We start from the raw sequence: 25,228 nt of genomic DNA on the forward strand, positions 1-25,228 counted from the left end.
AACCTTGGTTGATTTCCTGCCATCTTGGTAAATCTTTCAGCTCTTTGTCTTTTGGCCAGAACTTGTGTTTCTTGCTTCCTAACGTTACAACAGGAAACAGCATTGCAAGTGTGGCACAACCGATTAATAAAACCGATTGATTTATTTTGCACAATATTGTTGCCTTCATTTAATACAAAGTTTTTACTCCATTGAGCCTTGCATCAAGAAGAGGTTTCATGCTGAAGCCAGGACTCTTGTGACTATGAGAATGAATTGGTTGATTCTCATTTTCATCTGAAATCAGATAAGTAAACACAGTTAAGTTACAAAATGCCAAATTTTGTTACCCACACGGAGGAGAGTAAAGCATGATCGTCTGTGCGGGAACGAATTATCATACATCATGGAACATTAAGCTTGGTGTTAACATGACATCTGTCATTATTATGTTCAAGGTTCATGGTCTTTTATTGTCATGTGTACCAATTAAGGTACAGTGATATTCGATTTACCATACAGCCATACTAAAAAAAAGCACCAAGACACACAACTTCATAAAAGTTAACACAAGCATCCATCACAGCAGATTCCCCACATTCCTCACTGTGATGGAAAGCAGTAAAGTCCAATCTTCTTCCCTCTTTTTTTTCTCCCGCGGTTGGGGCAGGTGAACCATCCACAGTCGGGGTGATTGAAGCTCCCGCAGCTAGTGGTCGAAGCCTCCGGGTTGGGGCGATCGAAGCTCCTGCAGCTTGCAGCTCCCAAAGTCGGTCCCACGATGTTAAAGTCCACTGGCTCCCGCGGGTGGAGCGCCAAAGTCGATCCCTGGCAAGGGGATCACAAGAACTCCTGAAGTCGGTCTCCAGCAGAGGCTGCCTAGTCCATGGTGTTAGGCCGCAATGTTGACTAACACACACACACACACACACGCACACACGCACACACACGCGCACGCACACACACACACAAAACAAGCTAAAGAGCACTAAAACATACATTTGCCACATACTATAAAACACAAAGAAGGAATGGACGAGGTAGACTGTTGGCATGGCAGCCATTGCTAGCGCCACCCGGTTCAAAATTAGTATGTTCTTAACTAATTAAGATTTTGCTTTGGTGGAATCCAAAAAGTAAAATATGGTATGCATTTATCTGCGTTTGCCATATAATTACATCTCTCAGTTGAAACATCAGCTGGATTTAATTTGCATTCATTGAGGCTAATGCGACAGATTCTGCAGAAATTTGTTTTATTTCGTCTGAAAAGCAAACTATGTTTCTTTCAGAAATGGAATTTCAATTTCGGAAAAGAAGGATCTCATGGTGGTAAAGGATGAATCTCTTCTCTTTGTCCAACGAGCATGTCAACCACACGTCAACAGGACTGAGTCACTTCGGTGAGTTCTCAAAGTGCTATTTGTTTTCTTCATTTGAAGAGAGCTTTAGGGGTAAGTTTTTTTTTTGTTGCACATTTTGACAAATAAATTATACCTAGCAATGAAATCAGATGTTCTACATTATTTAAATTATATTTTAATTTCCCTGGATATTCAAAGGAGGACCATTTAAGAGGGAGCATGAAAAAGAGTTCTCCCAAACAAATTAAAAAACGCTCCTTTTTTGTGGCCATTAATTGTTCCTCAGGCGAACTTCGCAAACTGAATCGAATGGTTGGTTGAATGTTTTCCTAGAGTGGTGACTGCAAGGTGCTGGTTGATGCTGCTGATGATGGTGAGAGCAGTCATTTCAAAAGCTAAAATGAGCTTGGCTTGACAATTCAATTCTAGCTTGGGTAGGGTGTAAACCTTTACAATCTTTTAAGGGCCTGATAGAATAGATTTTGATAAAACGCTGCTAAAGGACAGGTAAAGCAATAGAAAATTAGATAATTGTTTTGAGCAACGTGAAAGCTTACTGAGGAGTTTGCTTTTACACCTGTCTTGGAAATGCTTAAAGCAGCATTCCAATGGTAAAATTATTTTGTATGAATGTACAAACAAACAATTTATTCCCATGCACTGCCTGAGGCAGCTGATTGAAACATTTAAGGTCTGTCTGCCTTGTCTGAAATTCTAGAAGTTGTCTCTGGACAGGAATGTAACATTTAGACCGTTTAGCCCACCCAGTTTGCAAATGGCTTTCACAGGGCATTACAATGCAAAACTTGCAAGACAAGGATTGTCTTAAAAGCCCTGTCCCACGGTACGAGTTCATTCCAAGAGTTCTCCCGAATTTGCCCTGATTCGAACTCGGAGATTTACGGTAATGGCCACTCGTCGGTACTCGGGGCTCTCGTGGACATTTTTCATCATGTTGAAAAATCTTCACGAGTCTCCCCGTGCTTACCTGCCGTTAGCGAGTCTTCCCGAGTACTTGCCGTTAGCGCTAAGAGACGTCTCCAACCTCCGATGTACCCGCTACGTTCATTCTCCGTGCTTACCACGAGTTTGATTTTTTTTAAACTCGGGAGAGCTCTTGGAATGAACTCGTACCGTGGGACTGGGCTATAAATAATCATGTTTAGATTGGGAACTAAACATAGCAAATCTCCAGCTCACAGAATAATGGAACTTAAAGGATTTGGCTCATTGCGCTTGTGCAGATGCTGACGTACTGGAACAATTGACTTGTTTGCCTTTTATATTTTTTACACTTCCTTTCCTTCCTTGAAGCAGCAACAAAAGCAATTTACATTTAGGTAGCGACTTCAACATAGTAATGGGCCTGTCCCACTTAGGCGGATTTTCAGGCGAGAAGGGGGAGACGGGGTGGGGAGAAGGAGTGGAGACAACTTTTAAGAAGCCAGAGATACACGGCTGTGAAGCTCGGCGGACATTAACATTACCGGTCGGTTATCCTTGGTTCTGAAAACTACTGTTTACGTTTTTTCCCCAATGAGCCACTGAAATTCACCGGTCAGCACGGCTACAACCTACGACAACCTACGACAACCTATGACCTCCTGGCAACCCACTACAACTGCACATATGGCATGTGAATCCTCTCTACTCTCCATGGCGGCTTCATTCTGGTTGCTGCAAATTTTTCAACATGTTGGAAAATTAGGGACGACCAGAATGAAGCCGCGACAAGTTCCGAGAATGCGCGAACTATTCACGACCATGGAGGTGACTCCCCGGCAACCACCAGCGAACATGTGGCGACCATGTGGTGACTGCATGGTCTCCTGTAGTCGCCTAAAAAGTCTCCTAAGTGGGACAGGCCTCTAACATATTCCAAGAAACACCCACAGAGACAACTTGTAGTGTGGCAGATGAACTGAGTTGTTATGAAGTACTTATGAAGTAAATCAGCTGTTCGAGAGACAAAAATTAAAGGTCACAACTCTTGGTTATTTATACTAAGATTGGCCTTGCTTCTCTTCTGTTGTAACCTAGCCTTGGGCTTGGTGGCCCGATCCTGCTCCAAATTAATAAAGCTCTCCTTCCCCACCGTCCAACCTGCCCACACCCACCTACATGTCCCATTTACACTTATCCTACTTTCCTGTGTTTGGTTTATTTCCCTCAAAACCTGTCGTATCCATGTACCTGACTAATTGCTTCATAAGATTCTGCCTCAACTACCTCGTTCCACAGGTTGTTCCTTACACCCACCACTTTGTGTGAAAAAGTTCCCCGTCGGATCCCAACAAAATCTTTCCACCTTTCACCTTAAACCTATGTCCTCTGGTTCTCGATTCCCCTACTCTGGGCAAGAGACTCTGTGCATCTACCCAATCTAATCCTCTCGTGATTTTATACACCTCTATAAGATCACACCTCATCCTCCTAAGCTCGATGACAAAAAATATGATCAAACAGGTGTGCTTTACAGAACAAAAAGGATAGGTGGATGCGAGGCAGAGCAGTTCAAAAAGAGAATTCCGCAGCTCGGTTACTGAAGATAATTCTACACAAAATGGGCAAATTGGAATGGAGGTAAAGGGCATCTTGGTCATGAAAAGATTGAAAGTAAAACTGAGAATTTTCAAAATAGAGGCTTTAAATGAGAACCAATATAGATCAGTCAGCATCATGGATTGGTGGGTGAATGACAGAGAGAGTTTGGACTTGGTTAATAGATCTTTGTAGAAACAAAGAACTGCAGATGCTGGTTTGTGCCAAAGATAGACATAAAATGCTGTAGTAATTCAGCAGGTCAGGCATCATCTCTGGAGAAAAAGGATGGGTGATGATTCAGCCAGGACTGAAGGTGTGGCCCGACCCGAAACATCAGCCATCCTTTTTCTCCAAAGATGCTGCGTGACCCGCTGAGTTACCCCAGCACTTTGTGTCTGTCTTCAGTAGATCTTTGTCTGACATCATATTTGTGGGCAGAGGAACAAAATAACTTTATTTCTGAGTATTGTGGCTCTCGGATTAGCAAAACCAAAATATTGATGGCCTTCATCTCCTTGTAAAACATATTACTTTGGAATCAAAATGGAATTAACATACCTGAGAAACCCCTTCAGTGTTTCAGAAGGCTAGAGAGATAATTAATTGATTCCTTTTATGTAAGAACACCTACCACAAGTCAACATTATCTCTGTAAAGTATAACCGTAATTTTTGTGACTTTGCCTTTTCATTTAATCCTTTTCATTGGTGTCTGCTGAGTTATTTTGTGTTATTAGAAAACAAAACATTTTAAAGAACAAATTGGGTCTCTATTGTCCAATATGATCACGTTGAGGCCATTGACTGTACATTTTCATTGAATATGGATCATGTCAACTACATTTCAGGAAACAGCTGGCTAACTATCCAATGAAAGCCATCATCTATTTACTGTGATGTGTCAGTGTGTTGCAGACTTCACATTGTAATAACAAAATATATATATTGGACTCTGGAGTGTTCCAGGTTGTGCACCCGGATACCTTTCTGGCTATAAGCGTCTCACTGATGTCTGTTCATTTAAATGAGATCACTGATCTTCACTAAATGAAGCATTGACATTTTTTTCATTTTAGTCAACTGGAATGTTTCTAATTTTGTAAGTTTAATCTAGTATTAAATGAATGTTATTTACTTTTTTACATTTAATGTTTTGGCATTATATCTTTCAATTGTTTCTAAATGTCTCTGATCACCGGAGGAGGTTTGAAATAATGGAAAAGGCCAATGGGCAACACTGTCGGCAGGCCCTCAATTTCTCCTGCCTGCAGCTCAGTCAATGTCCATAGACTGCCCTATCTTTCGAAACGGCCACAACATTGAGGCCAGCAGCAAATCAAATGTTGAGTGCCTGTAGAAGTTAAATGCAACCATTCTACGCGAGGCAAACATAAAGCATAGGAAGGATCCAGGGTTACCTAGACCATAAATTCAGCTGTTGGATTATATTTTCCTATTGAGGAATATGTCAACACAGCTAAACTGTGTATCTCCAAGTATAAACACACACACTATTGTTGAATTAAAAATAATTTATTGGTGCAAGTGATATGTATCTCAACGCAGGCTACTTAAAATTTATGCAATAAAAAGAGCTGGTCAAGATCCCTCTAACTGATTATATATTGCCAAGTTGTAAGTTTCATTGAGTACATAATTCATTTAAACATTCCAATAGCTTCTACATTGGTTGGCCAGTCATAAAGTGGAGAATATTCAAGTGACTGCTCCAGTGATGAAGAAGCTACTGTTTATTAAATATTTCCTCCATTTTGCTGGTACAGGCTTGTAGACGAACTTCGTGGGTGGGTCCATCGACATGAAGTAATCAGTGACAAGTCGAGGAAAGGATCCAAGATGCTTCATAAATTAAGGACTTTATCGGTATGTACTTGCAACAAAAAAAACACTGACTTTGTGGCTTGTCAAGATCCTAATAATAAAATGTGCATGACATTTGCTGAAATAGAAGTCATTTGAACTTCATATTTGGAGATGAGAGTGCAATTGAGGGTCAGTGGGCTTTGGGAACATTTTTGGAGCTCTGTAAACAATGTGATACAGAGGAGCCAAAAAAAGTCTGTTTCCAGACAGTTACAAAAGGATCAAAATGTGATTTTTGAATCTTCAGTTGGCATGATCTACATCACTGGTTTCAAGTCCATAGGTTTCTTACAGGCTAAGGAAGTTGAATGTTGGGATTGAAAGTGTAGTTGGCTAAGGTACATGAATCTATCATTAATTGAATGGTAGAACACAATTGAGAAACCGCGTGACCCAATTCTGTTGAAATGTTTTCTGCTCTAATCCTGTGCCTTAACAGGAATGCGGTAGAGTTGCTGCCTTACACCGCTAGAGAACCAGGTCAATCTTCACTACGGGTGCTAGCTGTACGGAGTTTGTACGTTCTCCCTGTTCCGACGTGGGTTTTTTCCAACTGCTCCGATTTCTTCCTGCATCCCAAAGACATGCAGATTTGTAGGTTAATTGGCTTCTGTAAATTATTCTAAGGGTGAAGGATAGAACTAGAGTAGGGGTGATATCTGGTCGGCGCGGACTTGGTGGGCCGAAGGGTCTGTTTCCACGCTGTATCTCTAAACTAAATTAAACTATAAGACACATGGAGCTGGAGTAACCCGGCAACATAACACACAAATTGTTCCTTAAACTGGAAATCACAACATAGTCTGAAGTTTATTTTATTTATGAAACAAGTTTATTTTTAAAATTCTATATTATCCAGCAACATATTTGGAAAAAAAAGGAACTGTGACAATACAATTCTCATTTCTATTAATGGCACTCAACTGTAGTTTGATGGGATTCTAGTTGGTAGACTCCAATAAACATATAATTACATGGTAGTGAGAGTGAGTTCGAAAAATCATTTGTAAGTGTAATTTATTTTTAAAAAAAATTTATTGCTGTTTTACTTCAGCTCCAAGCAAAACATGATCTTTATGGTTGGCAGTTTTATATTTACTTTTTTCCACAGTATTTTCTCTTTTCCCAGATCAGCATGAGAATTACATTGCTGAGATTGGCACATCTTGAAAGGATAGTGGTTTGTCGGCATGCAAACATTATTTTACATCTCCTAAACATTAAAAACACATGTGATACAATTAATGCCACAATTACAATATTCATTAATTATAGGCCTTGAAGTTAGTGTGCTGCTTTGCAAATTTGATTGTAATAAGTTTTTCTCCAGAGATGAAACAGTATTTCTGATAAAGCAGAACAGATCCATTCATTTGGAGGTTCCCTGCCACTTGCACCAGTTTTTTATTGGCTATTTGTTTTGGACCTCAGCGCCATAGTTAAGATTAGGGGCGGCACCATGGTGCAGTGGTAGAGTTGTTGCCTTACAGCGTTTGCTGGTGATACATGCTCAATCCCGACTACGGGTGCTGTCTGTGCGAAGTTTGTACGTTCTCCCCGTGACCGCATGGGTTTTCTCTATGATCTTCGGTTTCCTCCCACATTCCAAAGACGTACAGGTTTGTCGGTTAATTGGCTTGGTCCCGAGTATGTGTAGGACGGTGTTAATGTGCGTGGGATCGGTGATCGATGCGGATATGGTGGGCTGAAGGGCCTGTTTCTATGGTGTATGTGGTCATTCACCATTTCAATGTTCTAACTTTGTCAACAAATTCTTCCAATTCTGAGAAATAATTTGTACATTTATTGATGTCATATGTTACAATATAGAATAAAGCCATTTGGCCCATCGAGTATACAAGCTCACAGAGTGATGCCATCAATCCCATTCCTCCACCCAGTTCCTTATCATGTCTTCTCACCCCTGATCCTACTGCTGCCCATCTACACTGAGAGAAATTTGTATTTGATAGTTAACCAACATATCTTTGAGAGGAAACCAGGGGACCCAAGGGAACATTCAACTCCAAAAAGACAGCATTGGAGATCACGCAGGTCACTGGTACAGTGGGACTTAAGAATAGCAAAGATAAACTGTGATCATTTTGAATGGCAGGCAAGCATGAGGGGCCACATATTGTTTTGTGTTCTAGTGATAGCTGTAATGCTACAGTGTCACCCCATATCCTTTTATATGATGAGAGAGGGGCTGACAGTTTTTGATGAATTAGTTGATGATGGCATTAAGCTGCCTTAATTGGTAAGTTTTAAGGAGTCAACAAGCTAGGAAATGTATTATTTACAAAACCAAGGCTCTGCAGTGCACTTCACAGCAGTGTGGGATGGTCATGTCAAGGGTTTCCTTCGTGACTCATTAGATAGAAATGGCACTTCTGAGTTAACTTCTGACCCAGCTGGTGGGTTCAAATTATACTCCAGAGATTTGGCCACATAAATGATGGAGTGCTGCACAGTCAGAGGTGCTGCTTTACAGATGATGCATTACATTTTCTACCATCACAGATGGATGTAGCAAGTCCCATATTGAAAACAACAGGGGAATGACCTTGATCCCTGGCAAGATTTATCTTTAAAACTGCATTATTAGAGGTCTGCTATTAACTCCTTACTATTTGCAGGAGGTTGCCACAACCTTTCCCAAACTTCAAATGTGTAGTACTTTAATATGCTTTGGGATCTCCCTAGGTCTTTGTTGCAAAAAATCATAATCTGATTCTTCCCCCCCCCCCCCCCCCCCCGGATAAAATATACTTTTGAGATCACAGGAGAAAGTTGAAAGTCCCATGAATTTGAAGCAGGCAGCACCTTACTCGTCATGCTTTTTTCGATGAGCAAAATGGTGAGCTGTGTTTGCTTTCAGCTATTTAAAAACATTTTCTAGGGTGTTCACTAAAGTCAAGTAGTTTTCTTTTGCTTGAAAGTTTTAAACAAAATAGTCCAAAGATTTCACTGTGATTCATACTTAATCAAAATGTTTTTTTATGAATATCAAAAGATTACCTAATTGGAAAGCTGAATCCAAGCATGAAATAATGCTAAGTTGTCCATGCCTTTGCACAGCCAAAGTACTCAGTTAAAAGGAAGCTTAATCCATAACGAATACCAATTGATTTCAACATAATAAACGTGCAACTTAAAACAAATCTTTCTCTTTTCAACACTGAATCATTAATTTTGTTTTTGTGTTGAAAGTACAGGGTTTTTCCAAATGATGTAATCATGATTAACTTCTCTGACTTTTCTCCATTTACCTCCAATATTTCTCCAATGCTGAATGCGAAAACTAAGATTTAAATTATTCTTTGGCAGCAATTTACACAAATTCCCATGGCAAAAGAATTTAAATCATTAAACACTGTTAGATTTCTTGGTGTTCAAATGTAAATCAATTTGGACCCGATATTGGTGTCCCTCATCATCGTTTTCCTCCAAGTCATTTTGGATCTGCAGTTACTTTTGATTTATGGCAGTGCACATTTTTGGTCTTTACTCTCTCTTTCTTCCCCCCCCCCCCCCCCCCCCCCCCCATCTTTGGCAGATTCTCGTTGAAGAGAGTAGCACTAATTCAGTGAAGTAGATCATTTGATGCCTTATCAAAATCAAATCTGCAGACTCAAAATTGTGAACTTTAGCTTCCAGTTGCACATAAACATGAATGTTTAGGATGAAATGATCAGTCAGTAAGATAGGCTGTTTCATTGACCTTTATGAAAGGTGTAATTACCATTCATCCTGGCAGATGGAGATTTTTCCATTACACTCCAGGATTGCGTCTTGTTAAACTTAGAATGCTACTGCACAGGAGACATAGTGGCAAGACTGACTCTTATCTGTCTGCACATAATTCATATTCCTGTATATCCATGTGCCTATCTGAGAGTCTCTTAAATACCACTATTGTTTCTGCCTCCACCACCGTGTTCCAAGCACTTAAGACCTCATGTGTAAAAAAATAATAAATAATCTTACCCTGTGCATCGCGTTTGCTCGCTGAATTTATCAAAAGTAAGTTAATAATGCCTTACTTTTGATGAAATTCAGCGAGCAAACGCGATAATTCCCGATATTTTGGACCTGTAAATATCCACGGCAAATGTCGGCTGTTCATTTCCGCCGGTTTGGCACCTTCAGTTCTCTCTTGAATTTACCTTACTTGCTATCTTTTTTTTTCCCTGTAAATCTAGGTAGCTGTGTCTCACGGTCACCCCGACTGGCACAGTAAATTGCAGCTCACAACCTCGCCGTTTTCTATGTTTTTAACGGGTGGGAAAATGCGTTTTTTCCCATCCACTAACATGTACCGAACCCTCGAGTGTCCTCCACTTGAGAATTTTGGTCACGTGGGTGCGGATCTACGCTCCAGTGACCTTTAGTGAAATCACCCTATTGAGGGGGTGGAAATATTTGGGAATTTGGCGATGAGTTACCCACTGCAAGTATTCAGATTGCAAGTGTTCAGATCACTATGTGATCTCCAGGTAGCCGGTTAACTCCCCCCTCCCATTCGCATACTGACCTTTTTGTCCTGGGACTCCACTGTCGGAGTGAGGCCCAACGCAAATTGGAGGAATAGCACCTCATATTTTGCTTGGACAGCTTACAAACCAGCAGTATGAATATAGAATTCTCTAACTTCAAGTTACCCTTGCTTTCCTCTCTCTCTGTCCCTCCCTCATCCTAGTTCTCTGACTAGTTTCACTGTCCTCCTGATTAAATTTTACTGATTGTATGCCTCGTTGTCAACTTCCTTTCAGCTAACAACGATCCATTCTACATTTTCCTTGATCATCTTCCCCTTTGATCTTCGTCTTCACACCTTAACCTTCCATATCTCTGTCTCCCTCTCCCCTGACTCTCAGTCTGAAGAAGGGTCTTCACCCGAAACATCACCCATTCCTTCTCTCCAGAGATGCTGCCTGTCTTGCTGAGTTACTCCAGAATGTTGTGTTTATATTCAGACTGTGATCTATTCTGTTGACCTGTTGTTGCAGATGATCCACAGTTTGGACAAAGATGAAGGCTTTAATGAGTATCTGAAAGACAGAAAACATATGGACATGCTTAGAAATAGAATTAGGGTTTTGGCAGCTAAAGGTTTGGAAATCAGTGGAGGAGCAATGAAATTTGGAAATACAAATCAGAAGCATGCTGTCTGAGATGGTTCCTGATATGTCACATGATGGTTATTATAAGACCTATAAAAGGAATTCAGATCAACAGTGCCATTATTCATAGCTGATGATACTTTTATTTAAAATATTATAACTCTGACCACACAGAGACCCAATGGGTATTGAACCCCTGCCCACCTACATTTCTCAGTGTGCCATCATATAACCTCAACATAGTTACAAGTTTCTTAATTTGGATGATGAACACTAATTCTGTGTTCTTGGTACATTCTTTAAAAAGTAAATGTCTTCAATTTCACTTTCTCTCCCTCTCACCCTCCCCCACTTCCTTCCACCCGTTTCCAACCACTCTCGCTTGTTCCCAACCCCTCTCCTTTTTATTCACTCCTTTTAACCACCTGGCATTCATACTATTTGTGTGATTCACTGGCATTTTACTGCAGAACATTTTTCTGCAGACACCACTATTGTGGGGCGTATCACTGATGGGGATGAGTCAGGAGAGAGATCAAGCAACTGTCCATATGGTGCCAGCGCAATAACCTGGCCCTCAACACCAGAAAAACCAAGGAACTGATTGTGGACTTTGGAAAGAGTAGGAGGGGGACCCACAGCCCCATTTATATCAGCGGGTCGATGGTTGAAAGAGTCAAGAACTTCACATTCCTGGGCGTGCACATCTATGAAGATCTTTCCTGGTCCGAGAACACTAACGCAATTATCCAAAAAAGCTCATCAGCGCCTCTACTTCCTGAGAAGATTACGGAGAGTCGGATTGTCAAGGAAGACTCTCCCTAACTTCTACAGGTGCACAGTCGAGAGCATACTGGCCGGTTGCATCGTGGCTTGGTTCGGCAATTTGAGCGCCCTGGAGAGGAAAAGACTACAAAAAGTAGTAAACACTGCCCAGTCCATCATCGGCTCTGACCTTCCTTCCATCGAGAGGATTTATCGCAGTCGCTGCCTCAAAAAGGCTGGCAGTATCAGTATCATCCTGGCCACACACTCATCTCCCTGCTACCTTCAGGTAGAGGGTACAGGAGCCTGAAGACTGCAACAACCAGGTTCAGGAATAGCTACTTCCCCACAGCCATCAGGCTATTAAACCTGGCTCAGACAAAACTCTGATTATTAATAACCACTTTCTGTTATTTGCACTTTACCAGTTTATTTATTCATGTGTGTATATATTTATATCATGGTATATGGACACATTTATCTGTTTTGTAGTAAATGCCTACTATTTTCTGTGTGCTTAAGCAAAGCAAGAATTACATTGTCCTATACAGGGACACATGACAATAAACTCACTTGAACTTGAACTTGGACTTGAACAAGCATTTTGGTTTTTTCTACCTATGACGCACATTATAATCTTATAGTCTGAATTCTCTCTCAATGTTTACATTGTAGAGGAGACATTCATGAAGCTGAGCTTATTATCTCGCTTATGTTATTGGAAAGGGAACATCAACAGTCTGCTAGCTTTGTTAGTGTACTGAAAGCAAAGGTTAGCGGGTTTTTGCTACCTTTGCAATTTAATATAAGACGGTGAAGGCCTGTCTTAGTTTCATCGGAATCCATTTTGTATTTTTATCATTATTACATTATTTGTATCATTATTAACTTCCACAGGCATGTATAGCTGCTGTAGGCACTGGCTCACTTATCATCATTGATGATACAACTGCTGATGGTAATAACATAATGAATTCTGAAGTATATAGACACATCCTATCTGCTCGTTCAAACGAATGCTTCAAAAATCATTGGCCAGCTGTTCGTTCTCCAATGACCCCAAACATACTGCGAAAGCAAGTATGTTTGGGATTATTGCTGAACCCAATTGAGCATGCCTTTTATATTCTGAAGAGAAAACTGGACCAACCCCCAAAACTAGCATAAGCTAAAGATGGCTGCAACACAGGTCTGGCAGAGCATCACCAGAGAAGACTCCCAGCAACTGGTGATGTCCATGAATCGCAGACTTCAAGCAATCATTGCATGCAAAGGATATGCAACAAAACACTAAACATGACATTGCTGTGTCCCAAACATTATGGTGCCCTGAAATGGGGGGACTTTGTATAAACACTGCTGTAATTTCTACATGGTGAAACCAAAAATGTATAAAAATGGCCTTTATTAAATTCTGACAAATGCACTTTAACCAGATGTGATTTTTTTTTTTCTATTACAAATCTCAAATTGTGGAGTACAGAGGCAAATAAATAAATGATAGGTCCTTGTCATTGTGGAGGGCACTGTATGTCATCGCTCCCAGTCACCATCCTTTCACAGACATCATCTTTATTCTATCTGCTCCTCCCCTTGTTAATTTGTTTGTGTTCTGAGTTCTCCAAGATCTTATAAAAGGTCATCAATCTGAACAATTAACTCTGTTCCTCGTTCCACACATGCCGCCTGGCCTGCTGCATATTTCTAGCATTCTAGTTTGTGCTTCAGATTTCATTACTTTGTTTTTAGATTATTTGATGAAGCTCCAGATTTAGGTGATCTATCACAAAAGCAAAGTGCTGGAGGAACTCAGCAGGTCAGGCAGCATCTGTGGGGGAAATAGACAACATTTAGTTTGGAACCCTTTTATCAGTCTGACCTGCTGAGTTCCTCTAGCGTTTTGCTTTTTGCTCAGATTCCAGCATGCACCGTTCCTTGTGTCTCCATTTCTACATTGAAAATAGTTTGTAATGTGGCTGATTTATTTCCTTACAGAAATCTGTGGATAAGAAGACTGATGTTGCCAATTATGTTACAAGGAAGTACACAGACATTGATGAGAAGTAAGTTATTATGTTGTAAATGTAATCCTCTTAAATTGTCTCAAGACATTTCTTAGTTTTGGATGGTTCAATGCAAAGTATTTATGGAATCACATATACCTTTTCTCGCCAACAAAAATCTAAGAGAAAACTGGATGAATATTTCAAGGCCCATGGGAGAAAACAATGTTGCAATATTCTTTTTGCAAAGTCTTGCAAAGCCTACCATGTGGTCTGAAGTTATTTGGTTGTAAGGAGTTCTCTGAAAAGTATGTCATAAATGGATGGCTTGGGATGACTTACTGTGGGAATCTTGTTATAAATCGTTTTTGTGGCAATGATGATGTGAGCCTGGACATTCTGTAATTCCGATACTTGACCTGGCTCTTCAGACCCTGGAATAATATAACACCAGAGCCAATTTATTCTATTACCCTAAATATAAATGCAAATGAATCATGCAGAAATCTCCTGAGTGCATTCCGTTGATTAGCTCTGTAATATTTTGATAAATACTGTTTGGAGTTTCCCTGAGTCTTGCCATAATTAAGATGGGTAATTGGAAGATATGCTTCTTCTTCTTCTTTTGTGTGGCGTACACAGCCTAACGTTGTTGGACAACTTGTTCTATTTGATCTTCCGTTTATGCACGTCGAGTTGATTGCAATAGCCGAAACAGGGCGGACCACGTGAAGGTTGCAATCTTCTAACCCCGGATGATATTCTGAGGAAAAGACGTGCAAATGTGTCTTCTGCTGTTTTTTGGTATATATGTGGACAGCTGTTTAGGTTTATTATTGTCATGTTTAGTGAGGTACAGTGAAAAGCTAATTTTGCATGCTATCCAATCAAATCTGATGATACTACATGTAAATACAATCAAGCCAAACTCAAATATAGTAGATTGAGCAAAGGGGAAGATACAGAGTACAGGTGGATTCTCAACATTGTAACGCAACAGTTCCAGAGACAAAGTCCAATGTCCATAATGGGGTAGAGGTGAATTGGACAGTATCCTAGCTTATGAAAGGACTGTTCAGAAGCCTAAGAGGGGAAGAAGCTGAGACTGGTAGTGGATGCTTTCAAGCTTTTGTATCTTCAGCCCATGTATGCATATGTATAAACATGTTTTATTCAACTTTTTGTGGATAGGTGTGATGCAGTATACCTTGAATGACATGTTTTGATCATTCTGGTTTAGTAGAGAGTCCTAAATTTTACAAGTAGTACTGGAGTAAAAGTAATGAGATTCAGTTCAGTCTCAAAAGCAGGTTTAAGCCTGATAGTTGATAGTTTAACCTACTCACAAAGATAGTGAGTTTAGGTGCTATTGAAGAAAAGATTGGACCGGTATTTGTTCTTGTTAAGGCGGAGACATTTGATGCATGCTAGGGATGAAAATATATTTTTGATCATTATAAGCCTTTTTCACTTCTCTGCAAATAAATTAGAAAATATGGAACCAATTATGTTCAGCAAGTTTTAATTTGAAATTCGTTGATAATCTTTTTGTAACATCTTCAAGTATTTAAATTAACTTTGGTGCATTAATTATTTCCACTTCATCCCAGGTGGCGACTCTTGGCCTTTTAGATTTTCATTTTAATTTCTGCCTCAATATCGAATGTTGAGACATATGTTCTAATGTTTTTGATGAAACATTTATTTTTATTTTTCTGATGTGGGCAAAATCTGATTGATATTAAGATGCCAAATTATATATGTGAGATAATGTTGTCAGTGCTGCAATATCTAGAGAGCTGATCTTCTCATGCACTCTTTTGCAAATGAGGAGAGTTTTGTTATCCTCACAACCTAAAAGCGTGCAGAGGCAAGAAAAGAACACAATTCCAGATATTCCAGTTTATATTCTTGGAATGAAAATGAGACTTTGCAGTGATGTAATACAATTTTTTTCAAGATTACACTGGGAATTGGTGTAACTGATCCAGACAAACAGGAAGCTTAAAGTGTGGAAAAAATTAGCAGGAAATGAGAGAAAATGCCCAGAAATTACAGTTTATATGAAAATCACCAATTTCATTGAGGTGGAGAGAATGGATGTAATTGGATTCTGTGTTGAAGTCTTCTTCTTATGGAGTCCACACACAAGATTAGAAGTTGATCAGCCCGAGCTGAACACACTTCTCGGCATCTGCATACAATGGTGTCTGTCTTGTCGCTTCTTGTGTGTGGTGGTGGGAAGATTGGTGGGAACAGGGCCGCAACGTGAACGCTCTTTCCTTGACCCCTGTGTCGCAATGCAAGGACTTGAAAGTAATAATCTCTATGAGTGTCATGAACTCATGTTTAAAAATGTTGACCTGCACTGAGCTAAATGTGTCTTGCCACCCATATTTTTTACTTGATTTGTATCCAGAAGCTGAACTTGCTGATCCAAAATGGCATGGTCCTGCACAAAGGCAGATTCTTGCCACTTTAACTGCTGCTATGTGGCGATCCGGGATAAACCATATGAAGGAGATGAAGAAAATTCAGCTGACAAAGCTGTCGGGTGCATGGAATGTTTCAGAAAGTCAGGGGTGTTCCGAATCATTCAATTGGGAAAAAAAATCAACAATTACATTTTAGTTATGAAATAATTTTAAAAATATCACAAAGCCATGACTGTATCATTAAAAGCATGAAAGCAAATACAATCAAATAACAAAAAGGGAGCTCTCTTTATTACTGTATTTCTCTGTATCTATTTCCTTTCCATTTAAATTATTGGATAAGATGCACATCATATTTGGGATTCCCCAGTTAATTGTAGGGGTCTGCTGGACAACTTCTGATAGTTAAAGCTGCAAATTTCATGTTGAATTCCATGTTGGATTAGAATTATGTAATAAGGCTGGGTAAATACAGCATGTTCCTGCTCCTCAGGAGTGTAAGTGAACAATTTAGATTATTTAGATTTCGAGTTAGATTTAGCTCTTAGGGCTAAAAGTATCAAGTATATGGGGGAAAAAGCCGGAGCAGGTTATTGATTTTGGGTGATCAGCCATGATCATATTGAATGGCAGTGCTGGCTCGAAGGGCCGAATGGCCTACTCCTGCACCTATTTTCTATGTTTCTATTTCAACATTCCAGAGCTTTGTGGTCACTCTTACTCATGTAAGCTTGTCACTCTTAAACGTGCAGGTTTTTAGTTTCCATTCCTCCTTGAAAATATAACTAGTTTTGTAACAACCATGGTGTGAACAATTCATTCATTTACTAATCCAATAATGTGAACATGTCTCCATGTGAAACATCTGAGATTTTGCTTCAGAGATGTAAATAAAACATGACTAACAACTTTCTTAAATGTAGCTAAAGTTCTCTGATGCTTTCCAGGGATTTTATTGGGAATAAACAGATGCTGGATCTCAGATCGGTGTAAAGAAAAATCATAATGGAACCTCATCAAATTCCTTGTATGTTCTTACATACTTGGCTGATAAATCTTTGTATCTTGTAAAGGAAATCTTGAAGAAGCCTACTGATATGAAGTGGCTTTTACAAAATACGGGCCCTGGCACCAGAGCAATAGGAGAATTGTAACTTAAAAAATATATTTGGAAAGTTGATTAAGAAACATACAGTGCAGCACAGGAATCGTCCCTTCGGCCCGCACTGTTTGTGCTGAATATGATGCCATATTACATATACCATATAACAATTACAGCACGGAAAGAGGCCATCTCGGCCCTACAAGTCCATGCCGAACAATTTTTTTTCCCCTTAGTCCCACCTGCCTGCACTCGTACCATAACCCTCCATTCCCTTCTCATCCATATGCCTATCCAATTTATTTTTAAATTATACCAATGAACCTGCCTCCACCGCTTCCACTGGGAGCTCATTCCACACCGCCACCACTCTCTGCGTAAAGAAGTTCCCCCTCATATTACCCCTAAACTTCTGTCCCTTAATTCTGAAGTCATGTCCTCTTGTTTGAATCTTCCCTATTCTCAAAGGGAAAAGCTTGTCCACATCAACTCTGTCTATCCCTCTCATCATTTTAAAGACCTCTATCAGGTCCCCCCTTAACCTTCTGCGCTCCAGAGAATAAAGACCAAGTAAAACTGCCAAGAAATGCCAAGTAAAACTGATCTCATTGCCCTGTGCTTGATCCATATCCCTCTATGCCCTGCACTTTTATGTGCCTACTAGACCAAGTTGAAACCGTTGGGTCCCGTCCCTTCAACGCGGAACATGGGTTTGCGGATGACGGGGCGGGGGGGGGGGGCCCATCGGGGAGCGGCCTGCCTGAGCACCTCACGCACAGGAGAGTGGGGTTGTTTGCAGTTGCACACACACACACAGTCCACACACACAACACACACCCCCAGGCCCACACACACCCACACCAGCACACACCCAGCACACACGTACAAGCACAAGGTGTTCTCACGCGTGGGCACACACACGCCGTAGCGCCCATCACACACTGTTTGATCGCCCCCTTAGGGACAGGGAGATTTTTTATATCACTTCCATTAATCAGTCGCTCCTTTTACCCAAGAAAAAAACACATCTCCGCCCTATCAAGGCACTCACGCATGTGAGCCGAGCACTCTGAGTGATGTAAAAAATTTCCCGAAGACCGACAACACTGTCCAGGTATGTTTCGAATGTTTGCACCTACGCTCCTTTTACCCCATCTCCGCCCTATCCACTCACGCATGTGCCCCTCTGGTGATGTCCACAACACTGTCCAGGTATGTGAATGTTTCTACCTCCTCTCGAGCAGTGCTGGGCATAAGGATGGTTTTGGCTTGGATCCTCATCACCTGAGTCTTTTCTGTATTGGGTGTAAGACCAAATTTTGTTGCAGCTTGTGAGAGTCTGTCTGCCTGTCTGTCTGTATCTGTGTGTGTGATAGGAGAGCTATATCGTCTGCAAAGTCAAGATCATCTATCTGCTCCCACATTGTCCACTGAATTCCATTTCTTTGCCCTTCAGTTGTTTCCATCATGATCCAGTCAATTGCCGGAAGGTACAGGAATGGTGACAATCGACATCCCTGCTTGACGCCCGTCCTGACACTAAAGCTCTGAGAGAGCTGGCCTGCATGCATAACTTTGCATGAGGTTCCATCATACGAGTTCTTGATTAAGTTTATGATCTTGGTGGGAATGCCACAGTGGTCCATTAGGCGCCATAGTGTTGTTAAATGCTCTCTCAAAGTCGATGAAGTTGATGTACAGGGGTGTGTTCCATTAAATAGACTGCTCAATGCTGATGCGTAATGTTGCTATGTGATCTGTGCATGAGCGATCCTTCCTGAATCCTGCTTGCTGGTCCCGTAGCCTCTTGTCTACAGCTTCCTGAAGACGGTTGAGGATGACCCGGTTGAGAATTCTACTGGGTACAGAAAGTAGGGTGATCCCTCGGTAGTTGTCACATTTTCTTAGGTCACCTTTTCTTTGCAGTTTCATGATGTGTCCCTCTGCCCATTCTGTGCGTGTCTTTTCCTCTTCCCAAATTCTCCCAAAGAAGCCATCGAGCATGTCTGTTGATGAGTCTATATCTACTTTCAGGGCTCCAGGTGGAATATTGTCAGGACCAGCAGCCTTGGCAGTTTTCTGTTGCTTGATTGCAGCCTTTATATCTGATTTTGTTGTTCTGTCACACTTAATTTGTAGTGGTATCCTGGCTTTGGGAATGTGTGTCTATACTGCCGGTGGTGGCCTGTTTAGGACTTCTTCAAAATGTTCTACCCATCTGTCGAGCTGTTCATCGTGGGTTGAAAGCAGTTGACCGTTCTTGTCTGTAATTGGTTTATTACTATGCAGATATGTCCCAGACAATTTCCTTGTGATGGTATATAACTCCCTTGTGTTCCTTTGAGTCACCGCATTCCTGCCTCTTTGTCTAGCCTCTCCACCTGTGTTCGCTTGTCCCTCCTGATGTTCTTTCACACTTAGAAACATAGAAGCATAGTAAATAGGTGCAGGAGGAGGCCATTCGGCTCTTCGAGCCAACACTGCCATTCATTGTGATCATTGCTGATCGTCCCCTATCAATCCCCATGCCTGCCTTCTCCCCATATCCCTTGACTCCACTAGCCCCTAGAGCTCCATCTAACTCTCTCTTAAATCCATCCAGTGACTTAGCCTCCACTGCCCTCTGTGGCAGGGAATTCCATAAATTCATAACTCTCTGGGTGAAAACGTTTTTTCTCACCTCGGTCTTAAATGACCCCCCCTTTATTCTAAGACTTTGGCCCCTGGTTCTGGACTCGCCCAACATTGGGAACATTTTTCCTTCATCTAGCTTGTCCAGTCCTTTTATAATTTTATACGTTTCTATAAGATCCCCCCTCGCCTTCTAAACTCCAGTGAATGCAAGCCTAGTCTTTTCAATCTTTCCTCATATGACAGTCCCGCCATCCCAGGGATCAATCTTGTGAACCTACGCAGCACTGCCTCAATCACAAGGATGTCCTTCCTCCAATAAGGAGACCAAAACTGTACAGATGTGGTCTCACCAGAGCCTTATACAACTTCTTGGAAAGTTGATTAAGAATATGGAACAGTGTAGCACAGGAATTAGCCCTTCGGCCCACACTGTTTGTGCTGAACATGATGCCAAGTAAAACTGATCCCATCGCCCTAGAAACATAGAAAATAGGTGCAGGGGGAGGTCATTCGGTCCTTCGAGTCGGCACCGCCATTCATTGTGCTCATGGCTGATCATGGCCCTGTGCTTGATCCATATCACCCTATTCCCTGCACTTCTATGTGCCTATATAAAAGCCTCTGAATTGCTTTATTTAATAATGTTTAATTTATTTAAACTAAAGCTGTTAATTTAACACTATTAATTTAAATTAACAGTAAATATGTCGGTGCAAAATGCGTTTATAACACGATGACAGAACGTGGCTATTCAGTGAGTTGGGAGTTAGGATAATTGGTTTCTTGCTCAAGTTTAGTGATGATAAATACCTACATTTAAAGTCTTTGGTTATATCCCTGAGAAAGGAATCAGACAAATACTGTAGTTTCAAGAATTAAGTTATTGTGCACTGGATGGCAGCAATCCAGAACATTTTTTCCTAAAACATAATGATTTCAGATAAAACATTCAAGAAGACAACTTTAAAAGAGAACTTCAAGGATATTAGTATCTAAGGAGTAGATACTTAAGGAATATTGATACTTAAGGAGTTTGACTTTGATCTAGTACTCTAGAAAACAGGAGTTAATGGTAAAATGAATACCTTAAAATATAAGACTACTTGTTATTGCGAATGAGTTCATAACTAGATGACTTCATAATTGGATTCAGTTCAGAAGCTAAACAGATGTGAACACTGGTTACCAAGTCTGCAGGGGGGAAAGGTGAGAGAAACCAGTCAGAATAATGGAAGATAGTCCAAAAACTCCCACATGTGATCAGGCGGGCCAAAAAAAAACTGAAGCCAAATGTAAGAATATTAGGTACAGTCATAACAAATGAATTGGCAAAGGAAAATAGCTGAAGATGAGATAAAATGTTTAATATATGATGTGCACTTTCTTAATGAATTCACTGAAAATAAAAACTGAGCGACCAACAAAGAGAGGAAAAATTAAGATTAAAGATATAATGTTTCTAAAGGTGGTTCAAAAGCAAATAAATCTAAATAAGAAAGGACATGAAATGGCATAAAATCTAGAAGGGATATCATTCGGGGTCCTGAGCCGAATCGTTACCTATCCATGACCTCCATGCTGCTTGACCCACTGAGTTACACACTTTGTGTTTCATTCAAGATTCCAGCATCTGCAGTAACTTCTGTCTCTCTGACATTCATCATAATGCTCATGTATACCACGGCGGTTCCATTTGAGATTATCTAATCCTATCTGATGTCATCAATTGGTAACCAGCCGTTGACTTAACTATTTTCAAACAATGCAATAAAAATAACTAACTTGGGCAAATCTGATGAAAAGAACAGAAATCAATTAATTGAATTAATAAATGATGTTGTATTCAATGGCAGATAACTGTTGTACAGTACCATCAGGAACAGCCTGACCATCCTTTTTGGGTTCTTGGAATATTTAAAGAAAAAGAAAGATGGCTACTTAACCATAGTAGACCATTGATAACGAGATGACTTTAAATACACCAAACCATAAAGAACTAATTCAACACCAATGTTGGGTAATCTCAGCAGGTTTCTTGGTGTCAGAATAGCAAGTGAACCATTCTGGATTTCAATTGGGCATCTATTGATTGCGTATATAAGAAAAGGTACAGTTTTCTGGTGTGAGTCTCTATTTTCTAGTACTATGCTTGCAAATTAAACAAATGTAATATTCCTGTTAACCTTTGTATTATCTTTAAATTTTCTGTAAGATGAGTGCCCTGGTGTCTTAGAAGCTGAAGAGCCAAAGATTGTCCAGTCTTTCCATAGAAGTCCCAACATTCAACACTGTGCTTGGTTTTCCCGCTGCATTCTGTTCATTCCCTGGAGAGAATATTTTCTCCTGCAATGGAGAATTCTTGGTATTGGGGGTCGAAGAGCCCTGAACACTACATTCAAAACTTTGTAGCGCACTGACTAACACCAGCCCCTGCACAAATGGCCTTGCGGGGCAATTCGCCAGCCGGGGGCTTTGACTTTGATCTGACTCGGGGGGGGGAACTATTTTGTTTTGTTCAGGCTGTGTAATTAATCATTTTTATGATCTTTATTGTTTAATTGATTTGTTATACATTTTTATCATTCTATTGATGATGATGATGATGATTGCTCGGAACCTTTTCTCTTCATGAGGCCTGGAGTTCACTCTCTATTCAAGCGTAATTTACCCATTGAATAATTAATCCATGGCCTCAGTTTGTTTCTTCCTGTCCCCTGAACCATGGCCTCAGTTTGTTTCTTCCTGTCCCCTGAACTGCTCTAATACTGAGTGAAACTAACATGCCAGTCCAGGACTGCAGGACATACAGGTACTTCACAAAGCATTTCAACGTACAATTACTAAAACGTGAAAGTCATTGCAGGCAAGAGTAATGATAAAAATCTCAGGTGTCCTCGAAGAGGAAGGTGCATGCCATGATGAGGTAACTTGAGTATGCCTTGGGACATCATAATCCAGTGCTGATTACAGCAAATTTTGGGCATTTTCTAATATTTATCATGAATGGAATGCATCAGTTTAATTATGTTGACGATATGGCTTGCATATGAGAGTATTGCCCAATTGTTGGTAGAGTGAAAATGTTAGTAAAATCTTAAACCATATCAGAGGTATCTTGTCATTGTATGGATGATCATCCCCAGATCCTATTTATCTGCAAATAAATAGGGCGGTCACGGTGGTGCAGCGTTAGAGTTACTGCCTTACAGCGAATGCAGCGCTGGAGACCTGTGTTCGATCCCGACTATGGGTGCTCTTTGTACGGAGTTTGTGCGTTCTCCCCGTGACCTGCGTGGGTTTTCTCTGAGATCTTTGGTTTCCTCCCACACTCCAAAGGCGTACAGGTTTGTAGGTTAATTGGCTTGGTAAAATGTTTTAAAAAATTGTCCTGAGTGGGATAGTGTTAATGTGTGGGGATCGCTGGTCGGCGTGGATCCGGTGGGCCGAAGGGCCTGTTTCCGCGCTGTATCTCTAAACTAAAGTTAAATACATTTGTACCTGTTCAACCAGAGCAAAACATGCCCCATAAATTTCAAATGTGATGAAGTGATTACTTGGAACAAATTAAGTTAAAGCACTCAGATATTTATTATCTTCCTTTTTTAACTGGCGGTTTTTGCTTCCAAGTTAACATATCTTGCAAATATTTACTGCTTGATTAATTGCAATTCTCTGTGATAAATGCTCTGTGTGATGAAGGCATAATCCCTTCATATCATGCCTTGAGCAATATAGCTAAATCGTGTTCATGTTTTAACCTAGATCCCATCTTGACAGAAACTCAGGGAGTGAATTGCAAGTTTATTATGCGCCAGACAAGCGTTACCCAAGCTTCTTTGAAGCCATTCGTAGGAGAGGAGATACATTTTATCTGATATCATTTCGGAGGGTAAGTTCATGACATTTTTACGGCATGGATAAGTACCGTGAACATGCTTTGCCTTTATTGCTCTGGCAACCAGAACAAATCAAAACTGTGATGATCAAAATGATATTTCCAAATGATTCTTCATTTCTGATTAATGTTTTTATAAACTGCTGTCCATAAGTGCATAAGGCATCTTTGAACTCCAGTTGATTATATTTAATGAATCTAATGAGTCTAAAGTGGGCAATACTAAATTTAATGGTATATCTATCTATATATTACTAAAATTCTCATCTTGTTTGTTTGTATGCGTATGTGTGGGTGTCCCCCCGAAACGACGTCAAAAGGGTTCATTCCCCTTTAAAGATTATGTAAATTGTCATTTGTTAGTAGCATTATGACATTGTCTTTGATTAACAGTTTAATAGTTTATACTTTCTTCACGATAAAGGTAATGTTAACTATGTCTGTAGTTTTATGAATGGCTGTTCACTTTGAGGTGTCTTTCCCGACAATTGTAATTGTCCTGCGGCTGAAAGTCCAGCAAGGAATTTGATTCAATCACTACGATTTTACATCAAAATTATGATTAACTTAAGGTAAAGAATGAATTTAGCTCGAATGAAACACCTTGTACAACCTCATAGTATTTCAAAGTGCCTCACGGCAAGTTAAGTAAATTCCCTGTCATGCGGGAGGCATGAAAATCAGCATGTGCACAATAAAACTGTGGGAATAAGGGCAATAATCCAATTCTGAATGGGATACTTGAGAGAACTCTTTAAAATTGTAAATTAGATATTTTATCTTTGAGTGCACTTGATTTTTAGTAATTACGCAATTGCTTGATGGGTTCCACTTCCTAGCATTCAGTGTTCCGCCATTCATCTGCTGCATAGCCCTTGGTGTACTTCAGACATTGTACACAACTGGTTACTGATTCAGATTAGGCTTGGAGTTCAGCAGACAACAACAATCTTGGCCAGAAGAACTGGATGCAATTGATGCTGGCAGCATCAAAGGAGTGCAAACTTAATGAATGTCAAGGATGTTAAAGTAATCAAAGTCAAGGATAAAAGGTAGACAAAAATGCTGGAGAAACTCAGCGGGTGAGGCAGAATCTATGGAGCGAAGGAAATAGACAACGTTTCGGGTCGAAACTCTTCTTCAGACTATGAAGAGGGTTTTGACCCGAAAGGTTGCCTATTTCCTTTGCTCCATAGATGCTGCCTCACCCGCTGAGTTTCTCCAGCATTTTTGTCTACCTTTGATTTTCCAGCATCTGCAGTTCCTTCTTAAACAAAGTCAAGGACAAAGGTGATTTTTTAAAAATATATTGAGGAGATAGACTTCTAAAGATGATCTTTCACATGCCGATGTTCCTTAAAGATAAATTATCCATAGCATTCTCATTTGTCTACAAACTATTGCCCAGGATGTTTCAAAAAAATAACTTGGGTTTGCTACCTTCTGTCAGTTGTGTGACTTGCATCTTTGAATGTTACGAGACAATTTGCCCACATGA

The 25,228-nt window shown here is 40.3% G+C and overlaps 1 protein-coding gene across 2 annotated transcripts in view; it reads left to right on the forward strand.

Annotated features, from left to right (window-relative positions):
- The window catches only part of atf6 (activating transcription factor 6), a 214,308-nt gene that overhangs the window by 81,627 nt on the left and 107,453 nt on the right, over positions 1-25,228 (forward strand). The window contains exons 11-14 of one of the 2 annotated variants that reach the window (XM_055641983.1): positions 1,272-1,382; positions 5,671-5,770; positions 13,657-13,724; positions 23,598-23,724. In XM_055641983.1, the coding sequence (XP_055497958.1) occupies positions 1,272-1,382; positions 5,671-5,770; positions 13,657-13,724; positions 23,598-23,724 (406 nt within the window). The remainder of the gene's footprint in view (positions 1-1,271; positions 1,383-5,670; positions 5,771-13,656; positions 13,725-23,597; positions 23,725-25,228) is intronic. The other variant, XM_055641984.1, reaches the window with a different exon arrangement.

The sequence above is a fragment of the Leucoraja erinacea genome, chromosome 10 (genome assembly GCF_028641065.1).
Source record: "Leucoraja erinacea ecotype New England chromosome 10, Leri_hhj_1, whole genome shotgun sequence".
Classification (NCBI taxonomy): domain Eukaryota; kingdom Metazoa; phylum Chordata; class Chondrichthyes; order Rajiformes; family Rajidae; genus Leucoraja; species Leucoraja erinaceus.